Source organism: Ramularia collo-cygni (genome assembly GCF_900074925.1).
Source record: "Ramularia collo-cygni strain URUG2 genome assembly, contig: RCC_scaffold01, whole genome shotgun sequence".
Taxonomy (NCBI): Eukaryota; Fungi; Ascomycota; class Dothideomycetes; order Mycosphaerellales; family Mycosphaerellaceae; genus Ramularia; species Ramularia collo-cygni.
In genome coordinates, this window is record NW_019716255.1 from 2,997,433 (window position 1) to 3,021,614 (window position 24,182).

Below are 24,182 nucleotides of genomic sequence, written 5' to 3' on the forward strand. Positions count from 1 at the left end.
TATCGCCAAAGTGGGAGTGACACAGTTGCAAACAGCCATTATTTTCCCTCCCAACGATCCTCAACCTCAAGCAAGCTCCTCAAAGCCTGCTCTTCATTCTCCAAGATCCCGAGTTTCAGACCACTTTCAATCTCCGGCAACTGCAACGCCCACTCTCGAAAGCGTGGGTGATTGCGTATAGTCCGCTTATCCTCCTCGGTCGACTGCTGCAACAAGGTGTTTTTGGTCCATCCTTCGCGATCGCGAAGGTGTGCAGCTAGACCCGCGAGGCGGCGTGGCATCGCGTCCTTTTCGATCTTGGCATCCAGCTCGCCCCTGACATCGATCATTTCTTTCAGGCAGCGCTCCGCCTCGGACACGTTGGTGGCTCGGAGGAAAGCTTTGGCCTGCTCGCGCAATTGACGTAGACGGCGGAGACGGGGGATGAAGAAATTTTCCGAATCGGCCCAGAATGACTCCCTGAAGACTTCGACGTTGTGTCCTTGGGATCGGTCGTCGATGATGGTAAGAATGTAGAAAGTAATCCCACAGTTGATGTAATCCCACTCCCAGTTAGAGATGGTTACAAATTCTTGCTCGTACAACTTCAGGAGTTCGGTTAGAGGGCCTGGTTGCATGGTTGCGAAGGTAGGTAGAAGGTGTTCCTTGCGTGCTTGCGTATGAAGTTGTCAGAGATGCTGTGTATGAGAGATTCGTGCTTGCTTGAAGTTCTTGTAAGTTCTTGTTTAGTGTGTAGTGTTCGGGCAAGACGCAGAATGCAGATGAGCTGAAAAGTTCTCCACCAGGTCTTGATGCTTAAATGTTCGTGGAAGCAAGGTGAATGCTCGATTTTCAGCGCACAGGACAAAGAGAAAGAGTGAATAGCATTGTGCAATGACAATGCATAATAAACAAAAGAGAACAAAAGACGTTGTCGAGGTGTATGACAGTGCAGTGTTGCTTTGTTGTTCAATGAGTCGTCAATGCAATAATTTTGAAGTGTGATGTGATACTCAGCCATCTATCGCGACTGTGAAGGCCGTATAAGCTAACTTTCCAAGTTCCCGTAGGTGTTCGCTTGGCAGACTCAAAACTAGTGAATGGACCAAACAAGCCAAATAGGGAACTATCTAGAAATGTCAAGAATCCCACATCCTCGAACAAGGACGTCTCAATGCCTGCACAAGTTTGGCAAGTACAATGCCGGAAAGAAGGTGATTACTTTAAGTAGAAGTTGACGTGGGAAGAATAGGAGACTGGCTTGTAATGAGCATCGAAACAATGCATGCAATGACGATGCAGTCACATCCCACTTACTCCCACCTCATTCTCGATTGTGCGTGCCGATTGGCAAACGCAGCGTCGCCTCATATTAGATTGTAGCGATTCTCGTCGCAAGGCATTTAAGGTAGCTGGGTATGATTGGCATCTTCTGCCGCATTCCCACCATGCTCTAGGGTGGAAGCGTAGTATCGCTCTCGGATTTCCGCAAAGTGTCTTGATCTGCTTGACATGGTCGTCTTTGACTTTGTAGAACTGCAGTAGGATGTGCAAAGTGCGCTGCGCTCTGGAAGGGTTAGAAGTCTCGCTTCAACGCCTCTTTCAGCTCGGTAGAGCACCAGCATCGAGATCTGCGGCGGATTCCAGACGTTGGCGTATGCGTGCGAAGTGAACATGTAGCCAGAATGACTGTGCTACGACCGATGCCGAACAATCAGGCATCGAGAGGGCGATGTTGAGACTCTCTCTTGCCTGAATGAAGCTGTTTCCAGGCAGACCCGCGGACTTTCCAAGCCATGTCGATTCCAGTAGTAGTCCTGTGATAGGATATCTGCAACGAGGGGTTCCGTGGATACCATCGAACATACAAGGTCACAGAGTAGTGAAATTGGCATCTGTATCACCAAAACTTCTTGKAGACGCGTTGTCTGGGCATCGGAGTCGTATTCGAAAGTGAACTACCACTCTTTGTTCTGCTTGATTCGCCTTGCACTGGAAGGCTTCTTGATCACCATCCACATCATGATGGTCGTTGCTAGCGAGAGTGAGAACCACGTAAATATGTATCTGCAAAAATGGTTAGCGAACCGTCTCTACCTCCATCAAGGCACAGCAACATACTGCGTGTGGTTATTCCTCAGATTAACCTCGGGTGGTCTCCCGATCGGAATGCCCTTCTCCAGCCTCGCATAGCTGGTCAACAAGTCCGGCCGCATCGTCTCCTCCACCCAAACCGCCTGCGCTCCGGAATGCTCGGCCATCTGATGAACATCAGGAAAGTACCATTTCTTGTCCTGGGGCTGGTTGTCCGGCGTGAACATGTTCTTCTTCCACGGCTCTCTCAGCAATCCCTGCACAATCACTTCACCCTCTGGCAATCCTTCGGGCCGTTTGCTCGGCGCAGCTTTGTCCTTGCTGATCCACCCTCTGCACACCAGGATTGTAGTGTTTCCTTTCTCATCCGGGAAGTCGCCTGTCCTCTCTAGTGGCGTCACCACCAAAAAACCATCCTCTCCGTCATGAACTCGAGGCCCAATCAGCATCTCCTGGTCATGCCGCCACCGTCCACGTGCGTAGACGCGTCGATAGTCAAAGTCTTTGATGGCATTGGGGTCAACCTGCGGTGGCAGCGGCAGGGGGTCTCGGATCAATCGATCCTCAAAGCGGGCTATCAGGTCCGACTTCCAGCCCAATCGTTGAACCTGCCAGCAGCCGAGCACAAATGCTGTGGCGGGGATGAGGGCGAGGAAGAGCAGGCCAAATTTGTTGTGTTTCTGGTTGGCTCGGATGAGTTGCGGAGGGTTGTCCACGATCGAAGTGAAGCCCGGGTCATCGGCGGGATTGTTGGAGGCCTGGCGCCGCTGTTGGCGGAGAAGGGGGGTGGATGGGTGGATGGCGGGGCGGGATCGGGATTGGCCGAGACATTGCTTGCACGTCCATGGCGGAGTCGGTCGCGGGGAGCGGAGTGGCAACGGCAAGCTGCTGAGCGAACGTGGTGTCGGCCGGGAGGGAAAGGGAGACAGCGCCCGCCAGAGAAGGCGTGATTTATCCATGATTGATGGATGTCAGGGCGGTCATTAAGTGAATGCCCGTTTCAATCAAATGTTGATGGAGCCGGCGCACCTCCGATGCGGACTTCTCGCGCTCTGATTGGTTCGTCCGGGCCCGTCGAGCGATCGATTGAAGATTGACGCCAACTTCGACTTTATTATCACCTCACTCACCTGTACTCAATCCATCGCACCTTCCCCAGGTAAGAAGCCTAGCTTACCCCGTGGCGACGCCAGCCACATTGCGTCTCCACTGGTGCTCTGGCCTTAGGCACAATGTGGCTCCTCACCAGACGATGGAATCCATATGCGACAATGCGTACTGCGGGCTGGACTCTGTCTGGTCCGTCTAGCTCTTTACCACAACAATCCGTCAGAACCGCTACGCAGTGGACTCCACAGGAAAAGGAGATTCTGGCCAAAAGCCTGGAAGAAAATGTGCCGACATGGCAAATAGCCAATGGACTGGGTCGTAGCGTCCCAGCCATCCGGAAGGCCATCAGAGTATTGAAGCGCGCGAGCGATGGGTCGAAAATTGACAGAGTCTATCGGAAGTGGTCGGACAGCGACCTTGACAGAATGACAGATGCTCACAAAAATGGCAATTCCCGATACGTCGACTTTGCCGCCGGCTAGGTGTCCTTCTAAAACCGGATTAGGCGCGAAATTGAGCATGAGTTCCCTGGCCGTACATCATCTCAGCTCCAATCGGCCTGGAGACGACGTAAACATCACCTCGAAACCGGGGTCGGTCCAGGTACAAAATTTTGGAGTGACGATGATGTCAGAGAGTTGATCGACCTTCGCATGAAGAATACACCTTACAGAGAAATTTCTCGACGGATGAACAGAACGATGTCGTCTCCTACAGCGATGTTCGCCAAGATTCGAGGGAAATTCGGGTCGGTTTCGCATTGGAGACCGGAGAAAAAGGGAAGGAATTGTGAATGGAGCGCAGCGGAAGTTGCGATTCTACTCGAAGAGCGCAGCAATCGCGTCCATGGCTACGCCGGCAGAGCAGCAGCTCGACTTCCCGGTCGTAGTACAGCGGCTATTATAACAAAGTGGGACGGCTATCTGAAGGATCATGCGAAGTAGATTGCGGGCTACCGTGGCGGTGCCAGTTCTGTTGGTGACACCCTCACCACGCCGTCTGTGGCTTTCGGCACCCCAGCATCCCTCCGAGACTGAACCATCTTGCCGATCGAATGAATGAAAGCGTGAAAACGCTTCAATTGGTTCCAAAAGCAGGAGAACTTCCCTGACGCGGTGATTATAGTCATCGCTCGCATCGCTGGCTATTACGACAAACCATGGCTGTCTTCTCCACACTCCACCTTCCAAGCGGTACCACGCTTCCGGCCTCGCCTATGAGATCAACAGCTTGTGGTTCGGAAGTCAGACTTTGCTTGGACCAGCCAAGTTGGATCGGTCGGTACGGATATCTTGCACGGGTTGGTGATCTCATGTAAAAATTTCGTCTTGAGCTCTAGCCACGAGCGTTGAAGGCGAAGAGCGTGCCTCCCTTGCACGAGTTCCGGCGTCGCCGATGTTAATCCTCCGGTCCTCGGCCATCCTATCACGCCGACGCACAATTCCCGCCATCCGGTCCCGCTGACCCCCCTCACTGCTTGTCAGTACCTAATGGTCGAAGTAGTATCCTGTCCCAAACAAGATCTGATCTCTGGCGGAGATCCGACATGAATTACATCAAGAAAGAGACTTTCTGGTATGGTATCATGCCGTATCATTCCCGGCGCCACACATGATCAAGCTCTCCAGACCTTGTGTGCAGAGTTCTACTCCTCTCTTTAGACTGCGCTACTTCTACTCGCGGTTGAAATCTATAACAATTCTTCCAGCCACCTCCCCGCGCCGCAATTGCTGTACGCTTTCAGGGAACGCGCTCAGACCACGCACCTCCGAAACAGATCGGAGTAAACCTCGCCTAGCGTACTCCAGGACAGAAGCCGCGTCTTGCATCTGACGGAGAGGAGGTAATGTCAGCAAAGCGTGCAAAGTGGCATGAGAATCCACTTACTGTTCCCACTACAGTTCCAACAACGCCTTGCTTCTTCATGATGAATTGGAGAGGCGGGGCACCCAGAACGACATTTTGGTCAAGAGGTGGGATCCCAATGGCTACAACCTTGCCGCCAACGCGATCACCGAGGTAATTGATCGAGTCCTTATACGACTGCCAGGCCGTGACAAAGACTGCATGGGCACCAATGCCATCTGTCACCTCCTTAATGCGTGCTGCGATATCATGTTCTTCCTTGAAGTCAATGAACACTTCGGCACCAAATTTGAGGGCAAGATCTTTCTTGGGCGCACCTTTTTGAAGCCAATCAGTACAAGCACATATAGTTCTTGCTTTCTAACTTACCGCTGTCAATGACAATCGGACGCATTCCCATTGCCTTTGAAAGCTGCACACCTTGGATTCCAACGCCCCCAGAGCCTCCCGGAAAAACAGCCCACTGACTTGGCTTCAATCCTGAATCCTTGATGGCACGATGCATTGTCGAGGCAGAGCACATAGCTGGTCCTGCGATCTCGTCAGGAATACCATCCGGTATCCTAGATGTATATATCGCAGGAGAAGTGATGTATTGTTGGTATGTTCCCGTTTTCATCAGGCCAGTATGGACAACTTTCGGACAATACTGCTCCTCGGCATTCCAGCACTGCTCACAGTTGTGGCATACATCCCACATGGGCTTCACACCGCCACGATCGCCGACTTTCCAGTCTGTTACTCCAGGGCCGACTTTCACGCAAACCCCGGCACCTTCGTGTCCAGGAGATCTGACCCCAAAGGTGTCCATGGAGACTCCCAGGTCATTCAGCATGTAGTGTACGTCACTGCCGCAAAGACCAGTAACGTTCAATTTCAGGAGGATCTCGCCGGGACCTGATAGTCATTGGCGACTCGACATATGATTGAATATTGATTAAACATCGACGCACCTGGCTCCGGCACTTCAACATCTTGCACTTCCTGTCAACGCGCCGTTAGATTGCTACACTTATTGCCTCGAGTTCGTACTGGCGCAACACGACTTGATCACGTACCAAGTGAAAGTCGGGACCGGCGTTGACGACGACACCAGCCTTGCAAGTCTTTGGAACTTCGAAATCTGCCATTTAGTGTGAGTATTGCCTATTCTTAAAAAATTGATGGCAACAAAAAGAGATATGATCAAGATTCACCACTTCGATTGTATGCTGGACGGCTGCGGTTATGAGTGATGCATTACCCCTCGCCATGGCAGGCGGGGTTCGGTCTTGGATGCAGTGCTCACATGGTGCTTACAGCATCCAACTACATTGGATCAGCCCTTTGATGAATCTGTGGTTGCCGCTTCTTTTCGCTATTCGTCGCAATGTCTCCTGCGTTTAATGAGAGTTGATTTGGAAGTTTGACCTTTGGCACGAGGGAAGCATTCGGCGGCCGTCCGAGGCTGTAGTATGTTTGCAACTTCCACATGCACAAATATCAACAACAAGACTCGAAAGACATGTTCAGCATTGAAGCAAGTGACGATCGTCTCTCCTTCTGGGCCGTTTCTCTCACGAATGGTAACAGTCAGATTTGATGCTGTCATGATTCTCATGGCTCGATATGATTTCATTGCCAGCATTTATCACCGACGGCTCTACAAGGCTCCAGAGGCGCATCCCAAGTTGTCAATGTGAGTGTGTCCGGCTTTGATCGATTGAATATTCCAATGTCTCGACTGATCGATGCAAAAAAATTGTTCTTCTGAGGGGAAGTTTCAACGCTCTAGAACCTTTCACTAGGTGGAGATGGTACTTTTACGATGGCCAGAGGGGACTGAAACAAAGAGATCAACATGCCCTCTGATCAGGATCTGGAAGAGTCAAAGGTCGCCGAGGTACAACGACAGCTTATATCACCACTTCGATATATAGGTAGGTCCAAGTCAAAACTTCATACTACGTCATACACAGGAAAAAACGTCTTGATGAAGGCAGACCAGAAAGTGAGAGCCTCCTATAACGCTGGGAATACTGAAAATCGAATCGGCTACGCAGTCTACAAGTGTCACTCCGACACTACTTAAGTATGCTGCTTCGGAATTCTTGTATACACGTGGTGCGAGCCCCTGAATGTGTGTTTGCTACATCTCGAAACCTTAAACAACATCTCGCCAGATAGTTCTCGGAAACGTCGTATCGACTCTAGAGTAAAAGAAATAAGTAAAGAGAGAAGTTATCATCAACAAAACTCCAAGACTTCGATCTTGCTTCCGAAAGTCCAACCTTTTATAGATTGGCGTAGAAGGCAGTTAATGATCCCCGAATCTGATCGCTTCACGCGATGTAGTAACCCATTCAAATCTATCGTTGTAAGTCTCTCCAGCTTGGATTACACAAGTATCGGACATCTCAGCCTCTTGACTTAAAACAACTACGCCCGGAATGTCTTCCCATAGACTCGAATCCCCATAGACTCGAATCTTCGCACTGTGTAGAGAGTGCGAACAATACTAGATTGAAACTCCATATCTTACTCTGGGTGTTCATCCAGACTAGGACCTTTTTCTCCTCGCGTGATGGTTCTTTTGCTTTCATATGCAGTGGATATGCTTTGTAGCTGTAAAAGTTTTTCGACGATGATCCACGCCTGAATATTTGTCAATTTATACATTGACGACATCATTCGTCTACTCTACCTCTCAATCTCGTGCACATTCTTAGAGACCGAACATACAGGGACACTCACGAGCTGCACTATTGGGTTACAGTTTAGTGGAATGGGATCTTGTTGTTCAATGACAGCAAGAACATCATCCGCCCCACGATGTGGATCTATCGTGATGCAAAGAAAAAGACCCAAATCTGTCGTCGTTAGATATCCATGAAGCCGAAGTTGTTGCGTTACTGAGATCTAAAGTCTTATATTCTTGGTGAAAGTGATCTTCTCACGTTGCTTTGAGTTTGCAACACCTTGTGAACGACATGACATGGATAGCAGATCACTTCATTTTGCATTTCTTCCAGAACTTGCATCGAAAGCATGACCATGCAAGATCTAACATCACGTAACACTCGATCGCGACTGCCGCCAACAAGGTGGGGGAAAGGAGGGACATTTTGCTCCATCAAGGTGTTTCCACGCGGTGCTTTCATCAAGGTCCAGCAATGACGAATGACAACTTCGGCTTTGTTCGAAGCAAATCACCTAGTTATATACCGATTTAAAAACTGCCCTGCAAATCGACTCCCGCCTTCGCATCAACTCCATCCAACACAAACAGAAAAATGCTCGCCCTCGAACACCCACCAACCCAACTTCCCCCACCACCAACCTCCCTAACCTCCCTCCCAAACGAACTCCTCCTCGAAATAATCCCCCACATCTACACCACCCCGCACGCCCTAGCCTGCATCTGCCTAACCAGCGCCCACCTAAACGCCCTAGTAAAGACCTACGAAAAGACCCTCGTGCAAGCCATCCTCCGCCAACAATCCCGCACATCCCTCCGCTTATTCCCAGGCCTGCGAACAAAAACCTTCAAAGACCTCTCAACCCTGCACACCCGTCTGGCAAATCTCTCCACTCTACATAATCAATGGCTACAAATCACCTCCCACGGTCCCGAACTCCACTGGCTCAAAGAAGGGCGCTGGGAGACAATCCATAAAGCTGGTCTGTTACTCCTACACAGAATCCAAGATTCGGGGAGTTATTGTTATAAAGTTGCTTTATTGAATGGACTTTCCGCTACGAGTTTGGCTTGTTTACTTTTTAAATTAATCTCTTCGATTAAGATTTTGAGGATCTGGGGGCCGGAACCTATTAAAGGGACGTTTTGCGCTGGGGATGTTATGCAGAGGAGTGATGTGGAGTTGGCGTTTGAGGAGATGTTGTTGGAGTTTGGACCGGAGTTTTTTGGGGCTATGTTGAAGGCTGGCAAGGTGGAGATGAAGATTAGGGAGGGGGAGGGGTTGGATGAGGGGGGTTGGGCGGTTCGGTATGTTTGATCCTGGTTACGATCTTGTAATGAGGAATGATGCTGACTTTTTTTTTTTTGCTTTTTGAGTAGTGCTCTAGAGAAGGAAATCGCTGGGATGGTTGAGCGACAATTACCTTCCCCTGATGGGTTCCCCAAACCACCTACCTTGACTTCCTGTTTGAGGAGAGCTTTCGCTGCCAAGTTGGGATGTCATATTAGTCAGAATGTGGGCAAGATGTGGGAGATTTTGTCGTCGAYGAGTTTTGATGAGGTGGATGAGGAGAAGTTGGTGATGATTATCAACGGGGAGGAAATCAAGGGGGGGATGAAGAGGATCTTTTGACAGCGACGGTGGCAGCTGGAGGTACTGCTGCAATTACGACAGTGAGGGGCAAGCGTTTGCTGGGTGAAGATTGGCAGAGCTGTTGATATTAGTATTGGTCATCGTTAGAGGACTTTCTCAATCACCTTCTCAACATTTAGAGGCCGCGCTTTCGACAGTGCCGTACTGCTGGTGTTGCTAGAACGTTTTCTGCTTGAAGTCTCGCCTGTGAGGTATCACAGCGAGCCGTTGAGGGTTCTGACATTGTCAATAATCTCATCCTCAGCTTGGAAGATCACAATTCGCTCTTCCCACCATACTTCTTAATCAAGTCTTTCATAATAGCCATGGCTCCCGATTTATAGCTCCCCCCAAACATGGCATAGTGATTGAGATGATGATAAAGTTCGTAGAGTTTTACACGATCTTCGTATTCCCCCACTGGTTCCGTTTTGGGTACCAACGAGTGATACTCATCCAGGAATTTCGGCCCAAAACCGCCGAACATTTTCATGATTCCGAGTTCGAATTCTGAATGTGCGTAACATGCGGAAGAATCGTAAACTACAGCTTCCGGATGCTCCATTCCAGGCAGCTTCCCTGTAGAGGTGTTTCCTGACCAGAGATCTCCATGGACGATTACGGGGATCACTCCTCTCCCCGTGTTGAGGTGAGAGTCTCCTATGAGATTGGGGATGACGGTATCGCAGGTCTCGTCAACTAAAGAGGAGAGATTGGAATCTTTGCCGTTGTTGCGAATGGATTCGGAGAGGATGAATCTCAATCGATGGTTGGCGTAAAAATCCGCCCAAGAAGAGGTGAAGGTGTTGTCTTGTTGTGTATCTCCACAACATGTAGGTAGTGGGAAGCCAAATTGAGGGGTGTCGTGATCTTGAGGAATGGGAGCGGGTGTTGTATGAAGTTTTGCGAGTTTTTGGGCGAGAGATTGGCCTGATGTTTTGCTAGAACGAGAGGATAGGTCGAGGAAATCTGTTATGAGAAAGAAGGTTCCTGCATTTGAGGAGTCTTCGAATTCTCCGTGACCGTAGGATWGAGGGCAGAGGGTTGGGACGACGGAATGGATTGTAGAGAGGGAAAGATGTTCGCCGGCAAACATTGTTGCTGCTGAAGAGCCCTTGCCTGTTTTGAGAAAGTAGTGTCTTGTGGTGCCATCTTCGTTCTTTGTGGTGAGTTTTGATGTACTCGCTGAGGAACAGCCGCCACCTCCTGCTGATGAGATGCTGCTGGTTTCTGCATTGAGGGAGAGGAGGGAGACAAGAGCGGGATCAACGTGTGACATGACACAGAACGAGGGGAACAGAAATATGGAACTGGGCTTGATATGGAGGTTGTACTTGTTGTCGAGACTGATGCTCGAGACATGGAAGTGATGTCAGATTCAATCAATGCTTTGCCTTTAGGCGCGAGACTGTATCACGTGAGTCCATTAGGGCTGAGTCACGTGATAGTATCAGGGCTGGCTTCTCCTGTTGTCTTGCTCCCGTCCTCTTCTTCTCCATGACATTGATGAAGGTGGGATATTTTTTCCTCGGTGTTATTGGATACAATTTCCTGACTTAACACATTTTCGGCTCTACCGGATACAAACGAACGATAAAAGGGGAAATGCAAATCTCGGAATGATCGCGGCTGGACTTCGCAATAGCCTGTTTGGATCTCCTGATGAAAATCGCGCCGTGTCATGCGATCCACGTGGGGATGATGAACTTACCGGCTTCTGGTATCAACAGTGTGGATGATAGATGGGACTGATCTTCCACTCCTTCGTAGACAATGTCATGCACCTCATCGTTTGTCCCGGCCGTCCCGACTCCCTTGTCTCACCTACCGCGCCCCTTCGACATCAAGGTCTGCAGGTGGCAGAAATACCCTTCACTGTCTTCACCTCTTTCACAATTTTGCTACGGCTTCGCTGAATGCTTACTTCGGCACTTGCAATGCGGCAAGCGAAGGACGAGCCTATAGCGTGTCTCTCCATACCTTGTCATCCATCATCTTACAGCAACCCTTGTGACTGATGGTCGGTTCCGGCGCATCGGACGACGTGGGTCTATACCGTTCAGACTAAAAACAGCAATCCCCATGCCTGAACTGGGCTAGTCCCCACACTAAAGTACGTTCATAAGGCGTAGACAGCGCGCAGGGTTGTGCCTGCCTGTTTCGTGATTACTTTGTATACCCAGCTTTACAAAGGGCATGTCAAGTATGTATGTCCTTCCCCCCCCGTCTCTTTCGAATTACACACACTTCTTCTTCTTCTTCATCATCTGACCCAATACCTTCCAACACACTCTTTCTTACATTCATTCCTTACCTTCACCATGAGCTCWTTCATTCGCTCTGTTTTCCTTCTTGCTCTCGCTGGAACTATACAGGCAGCGCCTGCCCGTCGAGCAACGGAGAACCACCTCGTCCGTGACTTGAGGACTCTTACAAAGTTTGGACAAAAGGTCACCTTGGACCCCAACGGTACCACTGCTTCCTGGACCGGTACCGATGTCTGCAAATTCAGCGGCGTCTACTGTGCGGAATCCCCTGCTGGATACGAAGCGGTAGCTTCGATCGATATCAATGGAGCTCAACTTGGACAAAACCTCGTTCTAGACGGAGTGCTCGACAAGCTCACCGATCTCGCTCTGTTCCATGCCAATTCTAATGGATTTGTGGGAACCATTCCAGGTACGTCACCATCTGTTCCTTGATTCAACGTCCGTCTGCTGATCAGCGTACTTCATTCAATCAGATCTCTCCAAATTGGAGTACCTCTACGAGATCGATTTGAGCAACAACCAGCTCAGCGGTACTTTTCCCACCACGGTCCTTGACCGTCCTCTCGCCTTCCTTGATCTTCGTTACAACGCTTTCTCGGGCGAGGTTCCAACTCAAGTCTTCCAGCCAAGCTCTTACCAGGGATACTCTGTGGAGGTCATTTTCCTAAACAATAACAAGTTCTCGGGAGCCCTGCCTGAATTTGGTGCTATCAACTCCACTTACATCTCGCTGGCCAACAACCAATTCACTGGTCCTATCCCAGCTAGCATTGCCAATGTCGTCGGCCTGAAGGAACTTCTCTTGCTCGGGAATCAGCTTACAGGTACCGTCCCAGAGGCGCTCTGTGAGCTTCATCTGGATGTGCTCGATGTCTCTGGCAACAACCTGGATGCTACCCTTGGACCCAAGTGCCAGGCACTCAAAGCTGCTGGAGTTCTTGTAATCTAAGCTTTTTGCATGGAGAATGCACAGAGAATGGAAGATCTCACCCCATTCTCTCATCTTTCTTTCATCTACTGTACCGAATCCTGTTCGTACTTTGCGGTACACGCGGCTTCTAAGCGAGCTCTCGAACATCGCACCGATGTTCTGCCAGCTTTCAAACTAGACCGTATAATTATTCCATCAAATCTTTCCGCCCACTTCAACCTTCAAGCCACAGTACTTTTATTCTCTTGTCAGCCGCAACACTAGAGCTCCCCTTCTATCTCCCCACGGAGTTACATCCTGTCGCTCCGCAAGGACATCTTCCTAAAGAATGCCCCCGCCACCAAATGAGGATATAGTCGCTCGGAAGCGGCATCGCATCTCAGGGCAGAAGAAGCACCGTGTACCGTCCTGCGCTCTTGGCGTGCCGATTGTACCAAAAAATGTAAACACACCGCTTGCGAAAGTACATCCACATGATGGCCCATGGGGCGCTATTGGATAAGGCTGAAGGCMATGTACAAGGAAGAACCCCAAACAGACGAATTGAACATCCACGGACCTTCCCAATCGGGTAATTGTATATGGGGCAAGCCGACAGACGCTAAACAGGGATATAGGTAGTTGGCCCGAGGACACTTTTCAACTATGGTCGGTCACATGAGCATGAATTCGACAACTTCAGGCTGAAGAGAGTGGAGTGTAGTTGGGGATGTATATATAGAGCGGTTCATGGCCCATGTTATGTTGGATCTATCTACATCTCTCGACATTTCGCACTGTCAAGACTTTCCATTCCAAAGGCGGTTCTAAGATTTATTATTCAATCAACATCATCATTCAATATGGCGATCAAATCCCTCACCACCTTCCTCACGCTAGCTCTATCCATTGTTGCCGCGCCAGTTGAGGAGCGACAAGAGGCCGCCTCCTGTTCAAGCTACAGTAAGAGCCACCCAAGAATACCTCTCGAGAAATCTACACTCCTAACCATGCATGCTCTTCCAGCCATCATCAACACTCGCGGAACAGGCGAAGCCCAAGGTCCCTCAGCCGGATTCCGAACCATGAACAACAACATCCAGTCTCAAAAATCCGGTGGAAAAATTTATAATACCGTCTACCCGGCCGCAAGCAACCAGATCTCTACCGCTGGAACCGCAGACGTGCGTATCACAGATATCAAAAACCCATGCTCAAAAACGACACACTGACATTTTCTTTGGTATATATAAAGATCATCAACAAAATCCGCACAACCCTCACCTCAAACCCAAACGAATGTTTCATCTTACAAGGTTACTCCCAAGGCGCAGCAGCAACAACAAACGCCCTCCCCAACCTCACTGGTTCAGCGTTCGATGCCGTGAAAGGGGTCTTTTTAATTGGAAATCCAATCCATAAAGCTGGTCTCGAGTGCAACGTCGACAACAATGGAGGTGCCACTACAAAGAACGTCAATGGCCTCTCCGCTAGGTTTAACGATGGGATTCCTGCCAATTGGGTTGATAAGACGCTTGATGTTTGTATTTTTGTGAGTTGCATCCTATCTCTTTTTTCGGTTTTGAAGGGGGTTTTTGATGATGTGGAGGTGTGAGTGTGCTGACTGACTGACTTTTGTTGTGTGTAATAGGGTGATGGAGTTTGTGATACCACGCATGGATTTGGTATTAATGCGGCGCATTTGAGATATCCTTTGGATTCCGCTACGCAGGATTTGGGCACGGAGTTTATTCTTGGGAAGTTGTGAAGGAGAAGGAAGAAGGGATTTTCCATCTCATTATCAGGACTGTTGAAGCAAAGCAGGAGAAAGAAAGAAAGAAAGAAAGAAAGAGAGAAAGCTGTATGGTTTCGATTCTGTATCATTAATAATTCCAATCTTCCTCTAGATTACAATACTTCGTCTGTCGAGCGATAAATGTCTCTCATCGTATATATATATATATACATCCTCAAACCCTCTCAAACCAAACCATACCCTCCCCTCCAATCTCCCCCGCACCTTGCACAAGTCCCACATCAGGCTGTACTCCAAGCCATCGAACTCTCCCTACCCCATCATCCCACTCAAATCTAGACTCGCTAGCCCCTTCRAACCCATACGAAGTTTCATTTCTACACGTCAGAACTCTGCTGCTGTGTGGTAAAAGAACCTTCTCATTCTCATTCTGACAGTCAACGGATCCGTCCTCCATTCCATGTTTACCATAAACTTCCGCGTTAAAGGATGTGAGATTTTTGTGACGTAAAGAGTAGATTTCTGGCCAGGTTCTTGATGAGGGTTGGATGTATAAGTCGCCTGAAGGAGTGTTGTCGTTGAGGAGGGGTAGGAGAGGTTGCTGCTGTTTCGTTTGATCCTGTGTGCGGGAGGGAAATCTTGATGCCTCTCGTGGACTTTGACGACTGATGTTGCAAAATTCCATATCCAGGATGAGAGTAGAGACCTACGTAGTCGTCGAGGGTACCTGGGAGTGGTAATGCGGGTGTCAATGTCGATTGGGTAAGAGGTTTGAGTGGTCGAGCGGCTGAAATAAATGACAATGTATCTCTGGGTAATTTCCCAAGTGCCTGCTCTACCCGCACTCTCTCGAGCGATGGAAAGCGTTGTGCTACGAGCTGCATGAAGAGTAAATTCCCAATGACATGACCAGCATCATCAGCATTCGACATGGTTACGAATCCGAATTTCTCCTCAGGTAGTAGGTATACTTGTGTACCAAAGCCAACGACGCCTCCGCTATGTGTGATGAGTGGTTTTCCATCTATCGTGGATTGTATCCAGCCTAGAGAGTATCGTGGAGTATCAAAACCATCGCCCTCTGGGGTGTTAATGATACTTCTCGGCGTCATCATATCTTTATACAATAAATTTGGTGATTGGAGATGAGAAGTTCTGCCCAGAGTGTAGTAAAGCTTTGATCCAGAGGGCATAATCATTAACGGATGAAATCGTAGCTCCGGCTCCTGCTATGGGTATGAGATCCATATGAGATTCCGGAACGTAGAACTCGCCTTGCCAGTGATACCCCCTAGCCAATCGACCAATTCCATTCAAATCCTTGAGGCCCCGGGCTGTCTCTAATGAGAACATGGTAGATAACATTCCCAACGGCCGCCAGAAATTCTCCTTCAAGACGTTCTCTAGACTGTGATTTGTGATGCGTTCAATGGCTACTCCAACGCTCGTCCACATTGAATTGCAATATTGCCACTTTGTGCGAGGTTCTGCTGAGAGAGAGGGAGATGTCTCATTTTTCGGATGATGTCGAGACTGGATGCGTTGTTCCATCCGTATGCGAGATCGTGAGCTGGGAGACCGGAGCGATGGGAAACTGCGTCTTCGAGTGTTGTGTGAGAGGTTTCATAGTCTTTGCTTAGAAGGAAGTCGCCTGGGAGTAGTTTCGAGAGTGGAGTGGACCACTTCACGTCTGGATATCTATTCGATCAAGTTTTGCATGTCAGTATGTCAGCAAGGCTAGACAGACTTGCAGTGCAAAAGACCTTGTTCGGTCATGCAACATACTTCTCCTTATCTTGCACCAGAATTCCAGCAGCAGCAGCTCCTACAAAAGCCTTGGTGGTACTTCCAGTAAACCAAAGCGTATCTGCGGTAGCCGCAACATTAGGCGGCTTCGCAAAACCATAACCCTATTCACCAATCAGTAATAATTCTCATGAAGATTTCTACTGGTGTAATGTTACCTTTGTAGTCACATTATCTCCATCTACAATAGCGAGACCCATTCCCGCAATATGTAGTTCCGCAAGGAGCATCTCAACGAACCCGTCGAATGCAGGATCTAGCTCTCCAGGCGGAGGAGTATCTGGACTGTGCGAGCATCGGGCCGCCGCAATGAACACATGACGTCAAGAAATGGAGAATATTCATACCGTCAGTGGAATGAAATTCAGGTTACGTGTTGTGGTCAGAAAGACATTATTTCCTGGTTTGAGATCAATGATGCCTGATAGGAAGTTGACCAACCTAGGTTAAACGACTTCCCACGAAGGATTTCGGAGCTGGGGGCGTCCAATCAAGTGCCGTGCTCCAACATGGATGGCAAGACGCAACAATGACGGTCAATCAATACCTACGACCTTGCTCAAATGTTATTAGATGCTTGGAGTGACACAGAACAGATTAGAATTCGATGCTGTGTATTGACCGTCAAATTCAACGCTCACCATTCCAAGACCTTTCTATCGCCCTCCTCCGCCTCCAACTTCGCCAAAACACCACCAATCCCGCTCGTCGCAACTCTCAGCTGCGTATTCGTCTTGATGCGGCTGTAGAAAACAGGACAATCCCGACTATCGCATTCGATAGGATCGGCTGTTGTCAACCCCGCACAGCTCCTGCAGACATTCCCTATATCCCTGGCCTTCTCTTCCGCTTTCTGCAGCTTATATCTCAAAGCCATCAATGATTCCGGCGTCTTCTCATATCTACACTTGTGGCACAGTGGCAATTCTTCAGATCCAGGAGCAAGCTTTGTTCTGCAAACCAGACATAACGAACTGCCCATGTAGCTCTCCATGGTCTTTTTGTTTTTGCCCGCAGCCTCGCCATTCTTTGGTCCAGCAAGCATACGGATGCGTTGAACTTTGGGCATCTCATCGTACCACTGTCGTACATTGGCGCCGACCAAGTTGAAAATTCGCTCCAGTGGAGGGATGAGGTTCTTGTTGATGTAGTACTCAGCATCCAGCTCGGCGTGCTCATCGTTGATCAACCGTTCCGGCTCTACACATCGCTCCCATAGTCTAGCACCTGGTCCACCAGCAATGACAACATACGGGATGCGCTCGCCGTACTGTGGTTCCGTACGCGGGTCGCGGAGCATGCGTTTCGTAGCGATCAGAGCTCCGGGCGGTGGCGGTCCCTTGTCGGCGTATGTTCCTAGCTTGACTTCTTTGGCAAAACAGAAATCTTGCACGCTGAATCGACCAGCCATGATCTTTGTGCACTGAGTCTGAAAGTAACGCTTCACTTGGCTGAGGTCTGCTGTGCGGAATAGCAGCTTGAGAGCCTTCTCCTCAATCTTCTGCTCGGCGGGTGTACCATCTCGTCGGACTGTTTCAATGCCCTTTGCATCGAATTCCGGCTCAGTCTGTGTTGGGCTCTCGTATTTGAATCCAACATAGCGCTTCTTTGCAAGCAGAACGCACGGGTGATATACCTTTTCAAACTTCAACTTGATGGGTCTCGGACTCATGTCGGTCACGGCTTTGGCAATCTCATCTCCAATCTTGAATGCATCGTCCCTGGTGCGCCCTTTCAAGTACACGAAGAGACTGTCAGTATCTCCATACACGACTTCAGCACCCCATCGCTCGATGGAATGAATGAATGCGATGGCCTTCTCCAGCGTCTCTCGTCCCGTCTGTACAATGCTGTCTGCAATTTCCGAGCATGGCATGCGACCAGAGAATGACGCAGAGGTATAGCCATACGTGACGTTGGCAATCAGCTTGAGTGCAAGTTGTCTGTTGTTCTGCAGGTGCTGTAGAGTCTTGTCATCTTTATCAACCTTCATACCACTCTTGACCATCACCCGCGTCTCGAGAATCTCGCCCAACATCTTTGCTAGTAAGCTTTTCCTCATTTCTGGTTTGACGTACATCATGCCGTTTGGGGAGACATTCACCTTGTCTTTGACGAGCTCAAGCAGACCTGGAGCTCGCTGAAAGTCGGTGAACCCCATCTTGTTCGTCCCGCGCCAGTTGGTGATGCGACCCAGACATGTCGAATAGCAATAGTTGTACGCAATCATCACACTTGGATACAGACTCTGAAAATCGAGTACCAAGAGAGGGCTGTTGTAGAACGCTGATTGAGGCTCCATAACCAGGGGTAAGCATTCCAATGCGTTTTGACCGCCGACCTGCTTCCTGCTGGGTGATACCAGTGCGAATGATTCGGGCTTCGCAATGCGAAACATGAGGGACTCCACTTTGAACTGCGAGCCACGACTAAAGACCGAAAAGAAGTCGACTCCTAGCAAACGGGCTTGTTCAGAAGTTCTTGGGATCAGATCGTTGGCGTCCAAGATTTCGAGGTCCAGCTTTGTACGAGTGATCAGATAGTCAATGACTCTGGCGAAGTCGCGCGGGCGTTTGCTCTGGTACAAGCGGGTCAGTGCTGCGTACGAATAGTGAGGAACACGACGATGAAGTAAGTGGAACACCACATTCTCCATCGTGTATTGCAACAAGTTAAGCTCAGATCTCATAGCCCGCCAAATGTTGATCGTATGTCGGCCGGTGATCCGGACTGTTGAGGTATGCGTGAATCCCCATCGATCTGCGTCCTTGCCAAAACGGCCGTGAGACTGCGACTTCATCCTCGAGAATTCATCTGGCAGATTGAACTCGTATTGAAGCCTTGCACGCTCGATGAGATAACCCCAGCTGTTGTTGTGAACCTCGTAGCCTGTCAATATATCCGGATCGTACTCTCGTACGATATCCACCATCCTGTTGATGAGATCCAGCTCGTTGTCTTCCGAGTCAATCTGAGCTTCGCTACCGACGATATGACGAATCTTCTCCGCAACCTGATCATCCTCATCTTTCACCAATACCAAGGCGCCAAGCTTACTGCCTGATTCCATTTGCTCGTCGGCAATGCACCATATGACCAGGTTGACCTCGTCCTTTTCTGGATCAGGGGCCAGATCGCCTCTGCTGTTGATGTGAACTTCCAGGCTCATCGTGCTCATGTAGCCCGTCTCATGCTGTACGCTGGTACTGGCCTTCTTTTGCGAAAACTTGAAGCCGTGCTTGTTCTTTTGTGTTGGCCCGTCTATTTGTGACAATTCTGGTGGAACCCGATTCTTTCGTTTGAGCTGCGTAGCTGCTGGTGGGCCCTCCATTTCTAGTGTGTCTAGATCAGTCATTGAGGAGGGCTCATGTCCTGCTAGCCATTGTTGCACTTCGCGGCATGTTGGCGGCGCCCTCACAATCTCCCACACATTGAGAGAGCACTGTCGCTTGCGCCGTTGTTCTGCTAGATCCGTCGACATCTTGTCGGGTCCTTGAGGTTTGCTCTGTCGGACAGTGCCCGTTTTGTCGAATGCTTGGAGAAATGGCAAAGTGGTGCTCTCCAATCGAAACTCTTGCCCAGCGTACTCTCTAGCCCTCTCCGGGACATCCTTTTCGTTACTGTAGTACGCATCTTGGTAGATTACCGACGGGCTGATGGTATTCTCCACTTCTTCGTGCGCAGGCGGTAGAAAAGCGAACAATAATACTTTGGTGCTCGCACGTACGCCAATCGTTGCTACGTACTGATCACTCAGTTGCGAATCAATTTCATGCTGATACTTTGTTGGTGACTTGATCGTGGATGACGAGCGAAAGCTGCTCGGATGTCCAGATGACTGCAAAGAAGCCTCCTTGGATCGTTGCTGTGAGCTTTTATGGCTCACGTGTGAAAGATCGTCTCTTTGACTTAATCGGAGAGGCACACTGTCATCATGCGGATTCTTCACGAGTGGGAAGGCAGTCTTAACGCCCTGTGACGCCTGTGAAGAGCGTTGCGATGGTGGTGGTTGTCCTGATGGCGGCTCTCGATTGTAGCTCTCAGCTGTCTGCTGTGCTTGCGCAGCTGGAGAKGGATCGAACGCACTCTCATGCTTTTCGCTCATTCGAGCCCGCTTGGAAGGTTGTAAAGAGTGATTTGGGACATGGCTACGCTTGAAACCGCCTTTCATGGCATGTTTGACGGCTGCTGTGGGAACATTTGCTTCATGAACCTGCTCAGCCCGAGCTCCAATACTGGCAGCAWCGCCCTGAACCTTGGCTTGGCCCAAGCCACCATCTGCACCTGCTTCGCGTAGCTTGCGTCGCTGCGTGAGCATCTCCTCGGCAAAATCTTCATCACTGCCATAATCGTCGTCGTCTTGAACCTGCGAGATGCTAGCGATATCCACGAGAGTCGAAGCATCCTTGTCTCCTCCACTTGCGTTGAACGGGTCGATCAAATCACGATTCGCAACTTCTGCATCTTCCTTGGAAGATGACAGTACTTGCTTCCACTTCCGTTCCAGTACGCTTGGGAAAAGCTCTTCTACACTCTCCAGTAGAGTCTGAACACCATCGTTTTGCACGCTCTGTGTACCAAACGTTTCAAATGATAGCTCTCCACCATTGCGAGCACGTCTTTCTTGTTCGGCAAGCTCTGCAATGGTGCGACGAAACTCTTCCTCGTGTATCCAACCTCCCTTGTTATCGTTTYGTGGATCGGCTGACATGCTCACGAGAACTTCTGGTGGAAATGGTGAGGATGTAGAGGTACTGAGACCCATACGCTTCCTCCGTCGCCGTGTCTCGTCCTTCCACAGTCCTGCCATGGAATGCACCAGCTTTTCTTCCGGGGCAAGATTCTCCAGTGAATCCAAGCGCTCGATGAAGGAATGATGTAGCTCGCGCGCCTCGATTGCGTCTCGATTCATCAAGTCTTCCACACGAATATCGAGCTCCAACTGGCAGTGGCTTTGGCGAGGATACTTCTCGCCGTCGAGGATTTGCTCCTTCGATATCGATCGGTCGTGCCAGATGTGATCAGGATGCTCCAAGTCTTCCCAAGCTGGCACGGGCTCTCGAAAGTATGGTTTGCGTGTCTCGATGTATGCGCACCCATACAGGTTGAAATCACACATCCACTGCAGCAGATATTGAAGGTGGGCTTCGTATGGCTGGAATACTTGCTTCAAGATGGCACCCTGCTGGAGCAAATCCGAAAATCTCGTCATATTCATGGGGTTGAGGAGGTAGACTTTGAGATAGTACTTGTGGCCAACATTGTACCCAAAGAAAGGAACACCCTTGACCAAGCTGATATGGGCAACAAACGCAGCATTCCGTGCATTTTCGTATGGATTGCGGCGGTATGATATTGCTAGTGCATGGTCGATGGAGTGGCGGAATGTGGAAATGTAGGAATCCAGATGGCTCTTTTCAATGGATTCGGAGTATGGAACGTAGAGATAGGGAAAGGCACCGTGTATATGAGCGCATACTTTCTGACCCGTCTCCGTCGCGCCAAACACCCTCACAACGGGCACTTGTGGAAGATTGCCTCGTTGTGTTGCGGAGAATGCTCGCGGTCCCCAGAGGGGTGCATCGAGTGGCGTGGGCTGGCTTTGGTAATTGTCCAGGCAGTTCAGACGAACGCGAAGGACATCAGCTTTGCTAGCCATTATCGCGGAAGGCCAGTGTTATGGTCATCGTTGTGTTGCTGGTGAAAGTGGCATGGCCGGACTGGATTGTCGATGTTGTTGATGTTGATGTCGATGTTGATGGTGATGTGATCATCAGGTGATTTGTCTCAGCGACGCGAAGTTCGCGTTGACTACGGTGCGCTTTTAGCGACAACTCTGCAACAATCTTTTTTTAGTAGAACTAAGGTACACTACTTACGCCACCTCGGAACATAACCGTTCCGAGAGGTTAGCGGTGATTTTTAGTTATTGTACGGGCGCTTCCGATATAGCCTCTTTATCTAGTATGTAGATGTAGTCCTAATCGATAGATTAATCGTAGAAGTAAAGTTGTCTAAAGCCTATATCTATAACTATATATTAGGCACTCCCTTTATATAGTAGACAGATCGAGAAGTGGATATACGCCCGTATAATGCGTTTACGACTATTAAAGTAGTACTATATAGATATCTATTAAAGGAACGAACGAAACTACTAAAAACAACTCCTCTCTAAACTTACGAAGTACCTNCGTTTACGACTATTAAAGTAGTACTATATAGATATCTATTAAAGGAACGAACGAAACTACTAAAAACAACTCCTCTCTAAACTTACGAAGTACCTACTATCTTTATTCTTATCGCAACCTTTTAGATTAACGACGCTTCGACCGATTACGCGTAYAATTTGCGGGTAGTTTACTCGTGTTCTTAGATAATTRCGAAACCTTCGAGATCGTCCGCTTATAGCTTAAACCTCCTAGGGTAGGATGTTATTACTCTACTTCCTCGGTTCCTAGCTCTCCCTTAATTTCTAGCTCTCCCTTAATCTATAATCGAGTAAGTAGCTATCTTTAYRATTATATAGGCTAGAAACGTATAAATATCTTACTAAACGAAGGTAGCGACTCGTCGTTACTATTATYRGTAGCGTTATACTCTATAGTAGTATTAACCTGCTCTTTACTYTYCTATCGAATTTAGTATTAGACTTTATCTACTAACGTTTATACGGAAAGATAGTATATATACTTCTAAGGTCGGCTCYACTTTAACTACTAGCTTTAACTCTACCTTAACTTCTTACTTTACCTTCTTCTTCTTCTTCTAAGAGCCCTTACTCTTTAGAGTAGCAGTAGCTTTAGTAAGATTTGCGTTAACCTCGGCCTCGTATAATAGGTTATCCGTAGGCTACGATGTAGAACGTCTCTTAAAGATAAGGAATACCTTATATTGCTTTCGAGATAGCTAGCCCTTTATATTAATATCGTTTAGGAAGATACGACTTAGCTTCCTATCTTTAAAGTCTGTATCTAGAGGTTAAATAGGCCTATCTCGGTTATTATACGACTGCGTAATATATATATAGGTGTTGTCCGGATATTCTATCTCCTTAGTAATATGCGGTTTATTACCGAAGCTACGAATAGTAGCTGCTATATCTTTAATATTATAATCCGGTACCGCGATGTCCTTAGGCGTTCCTACATCCTATTAGCGATTAATTGTACGGCAGTATAGATAAATGCAATAATAGTATATAATATATATAGTATACTTAGAGAACCCCTTACCTTTCTTTAACCTACTCTACTTTAGTATCTTATCTAGATTATCTAGAGCAATATAGTATCTCGCAATAACAATCGTAATAATAAACCTAACTTATACGGTTGCTATTATAGAGATAGCCTTTATAACACTATCCTTCGACCGTTAGCTAGGGGGTAGATTACCTATATAGTACTTATACTTCGGTAGATTTATTACCGCTTCCTTTTCGATCTTAATCTATCGTATATAGGTTGCCTTTATACTAGTAAGCTGCGCTTTATCTAGGAGGCTCCTACTAATATGTCCGTTAAGAACCTCGTCGTCTAATATCTCGCTTTTATTAGAGTTAATAATAATTAGTATAGTGCTTAAGGATAGCGTATTCGTCCGTAGCGGTATTAGTATCGCCCGTATAATCGGTTTATTCGAAGGTRCCGGCGGTATTAGGTTATAATCGCCGTAGAAGTAACATTTCTTATTATCTAGTATATACTTTATATAGTCGAATTAGGGCCGAGTAGGGTATATACGCTTCTACACTTTCTTTACTTGCTTCTTAGAACCTATCGGTATAAAGCGGACTTATAGATATAGCGTCGTATACGTTCGTATAAAGGAAGGAATATCGTCTATAAGAAGGGGGTTAAAGGAGGATTTTAGTAAAGGGGCAACCCTTTATCGCTCTATAGGTATAACTACGTAAAGACGGGGGATAGAGCGTACGCTGCTTAATAAGTATTATATAGATATATAGGCGCATAAATTTGTTATATAGTTATTATAGAGTTCTTATAGAGATTATAGCCGGGGCCGCTAATACTAGTAGGGATAGAAGTATATTAGCTATATATCCCCGGTATATA

General features: G+C 48.4%; 9 protein-coding genes; 3 read left to right on the forward strand and 6 right to left on the reverse strand.

Annotated features, from left to right (window-relative positions):
- Positions 1-38: 38 nt before the first annotated feature.
- Positions 39-617, reverse strand: RCC_00997 (uncharacterized protein; the record flags this gene model as incomplete). The annotated part of the gene is made up of 1 exon (XM_023766227.1): positions 39-617. One exon carries the CDS (start codon positions 615-617, stop codon positions 39-41), a length of 579 nt encoding a protein of 192 aa, XP_023621995.1.
- Positions 618-1,937: 1,320 nt separating this feature from the next.
- Positions 1,938-3,032, reverse strand: RCC_00998 (related to SURF1 protein; the record flags this gene model as incomplete). XM_023766228.1 has 2 exons in its annotated part: positions 1,938-2,046; positions 2,101-3,032. 2 exons carry the CDS (start codon positions 3,030-3,032, stop codon positions 1,938-1,940), a joined length of 1,041 nt encoding a protein of 346 aa, XP_023621996.1.
- A 1,824-nt stretch (positions 3,033-4,856) lies between these two features.
- RCC_00999 (probable alcohol dehydrogenase, class V) lies at positions 4,857-6,179 on the reverse strand (the record flags this gene model as incomplete). XM_023766229.1 has 5 exons in its annotated part: positions 4,857-5,012; positions 5,071-5,366; positions 5,419-5,946; positions 6,003-6,033; positions 6,108-6,179. 5 exons carry the CDS (start codon positions 6,177-6,179, stop codon positions 4,857-4,859), a joined length of 1,083 nt encoding a protein of 360 aa, XP_023621997.1.
- A 2,142-nt stretch (positions 6,180-8,321) lies between these two features.
- On the forward strand, positions 8,322-9,359 carry RCC_01000 (uncharacterized protein; the record flags this gene model as incomplete). XM_023766230.1 has 3 exons in its annotated part: positions 8,322-8,709; positions 8,866-9,034; positions 9,107-9,359. 3 exons carry the CDS (start codon positions 8,322-8,324, stop codon positions 9,357-9,359), a joined length of 810 nt encoding a protein of 269 aa, XP_023621998.1.
- A 274-nt stretch (positions 9,360-9,633) lies between these two features.
- RCC_12293 (related to fructosamine-3-kinase) lies at positions 9,634-10,638 on the reverse strand (the record flags this gene model as incomplete). The annotated part of the gene is made up of 1 exon (XM_023766231.1): positions 9,634-10,638. One exon carries the CDS (start codon positions 10,636-10,638, stop codon positions 9,634-9,636), a length of 1,005 nt encoding a protein of 334 aa, XP_023621999.1.
- A 1,042-nt stretch (positions 10,639-11,680) lies between these two features.
- On the forward strand, positions 11,681-12,578 carry RCC_01001 (uncharacterized protein; the record flags this gene model as incomplete). XM_023766232.1 has 2 exons in its annotated part: positions 11,681-12,038; positions 12,103-12,578. 2 exons carry the CDS (start codon positions 11,681-11,683, stop codon positions 12,576-12,578), a joined length of 834 nt encoding a protein of 277 aa, XP_023622000.1.
- An 824-nt stretch (positions 12,579-13,402) lies between these two features.
- Positions 13,403-14,307, forward strand: RCC_01002 (uncharacterized protein; the record flags this gene model as incomplete). XM_023766233.1 has 4 exons in its annotated part: positions 13,403-13,502; positions 13,566-13,723; positions 13,795-14,091; positions 14,191-14,307. The coding sequence occupies 4 exons, from the start codon at positions 13,403-13,405 to the stop codon at positions 14,305-14,307; spliced, it is 672 nt and encodes a 223-aa protein (XP_023622001.1).
- Positions 14,308-15,728: 1,421 nt separating this feature from the next.
- RCC_01003 (uncharacterized protein) lies at positions 15,729-16,301 on the reverse strand (the record flags this gene model as incomplete). XM_023766234.1 has 3 exons in its annotated part: positions 15,729-15,993; positions 16,081-16,205; positions 16,260-16,301. 3 exons carry the CDS (start codon positions 16,299-16,301, stop codon positions 15,729-15,731), a joined length of 432 nt encoding a protein of 143 aa, XP_023622002.1.
- Positions 16,302-16,670: 369 nt separating this feature from the next.
- RCC_01004 (related to DNA polymerase zeta, catalytic subunit) lies at positions 16,671-21,760 on the reverse strand (the record flags this gene model as incomplete). XM_023766235.1 has 2 exons in its annotated part: positions 16,671-16,677; positions 16,743-21,760. 2 exons carry the CDS (start codon positions 21,758-21,760, stop codon positions 16,671-16,673), a joined length of 5,025 nt encoding a protein of 1,674 aa, XP_023622003.1.
- Positions 21,761-24,182: the final 2,422 nt, after the last annotated feature.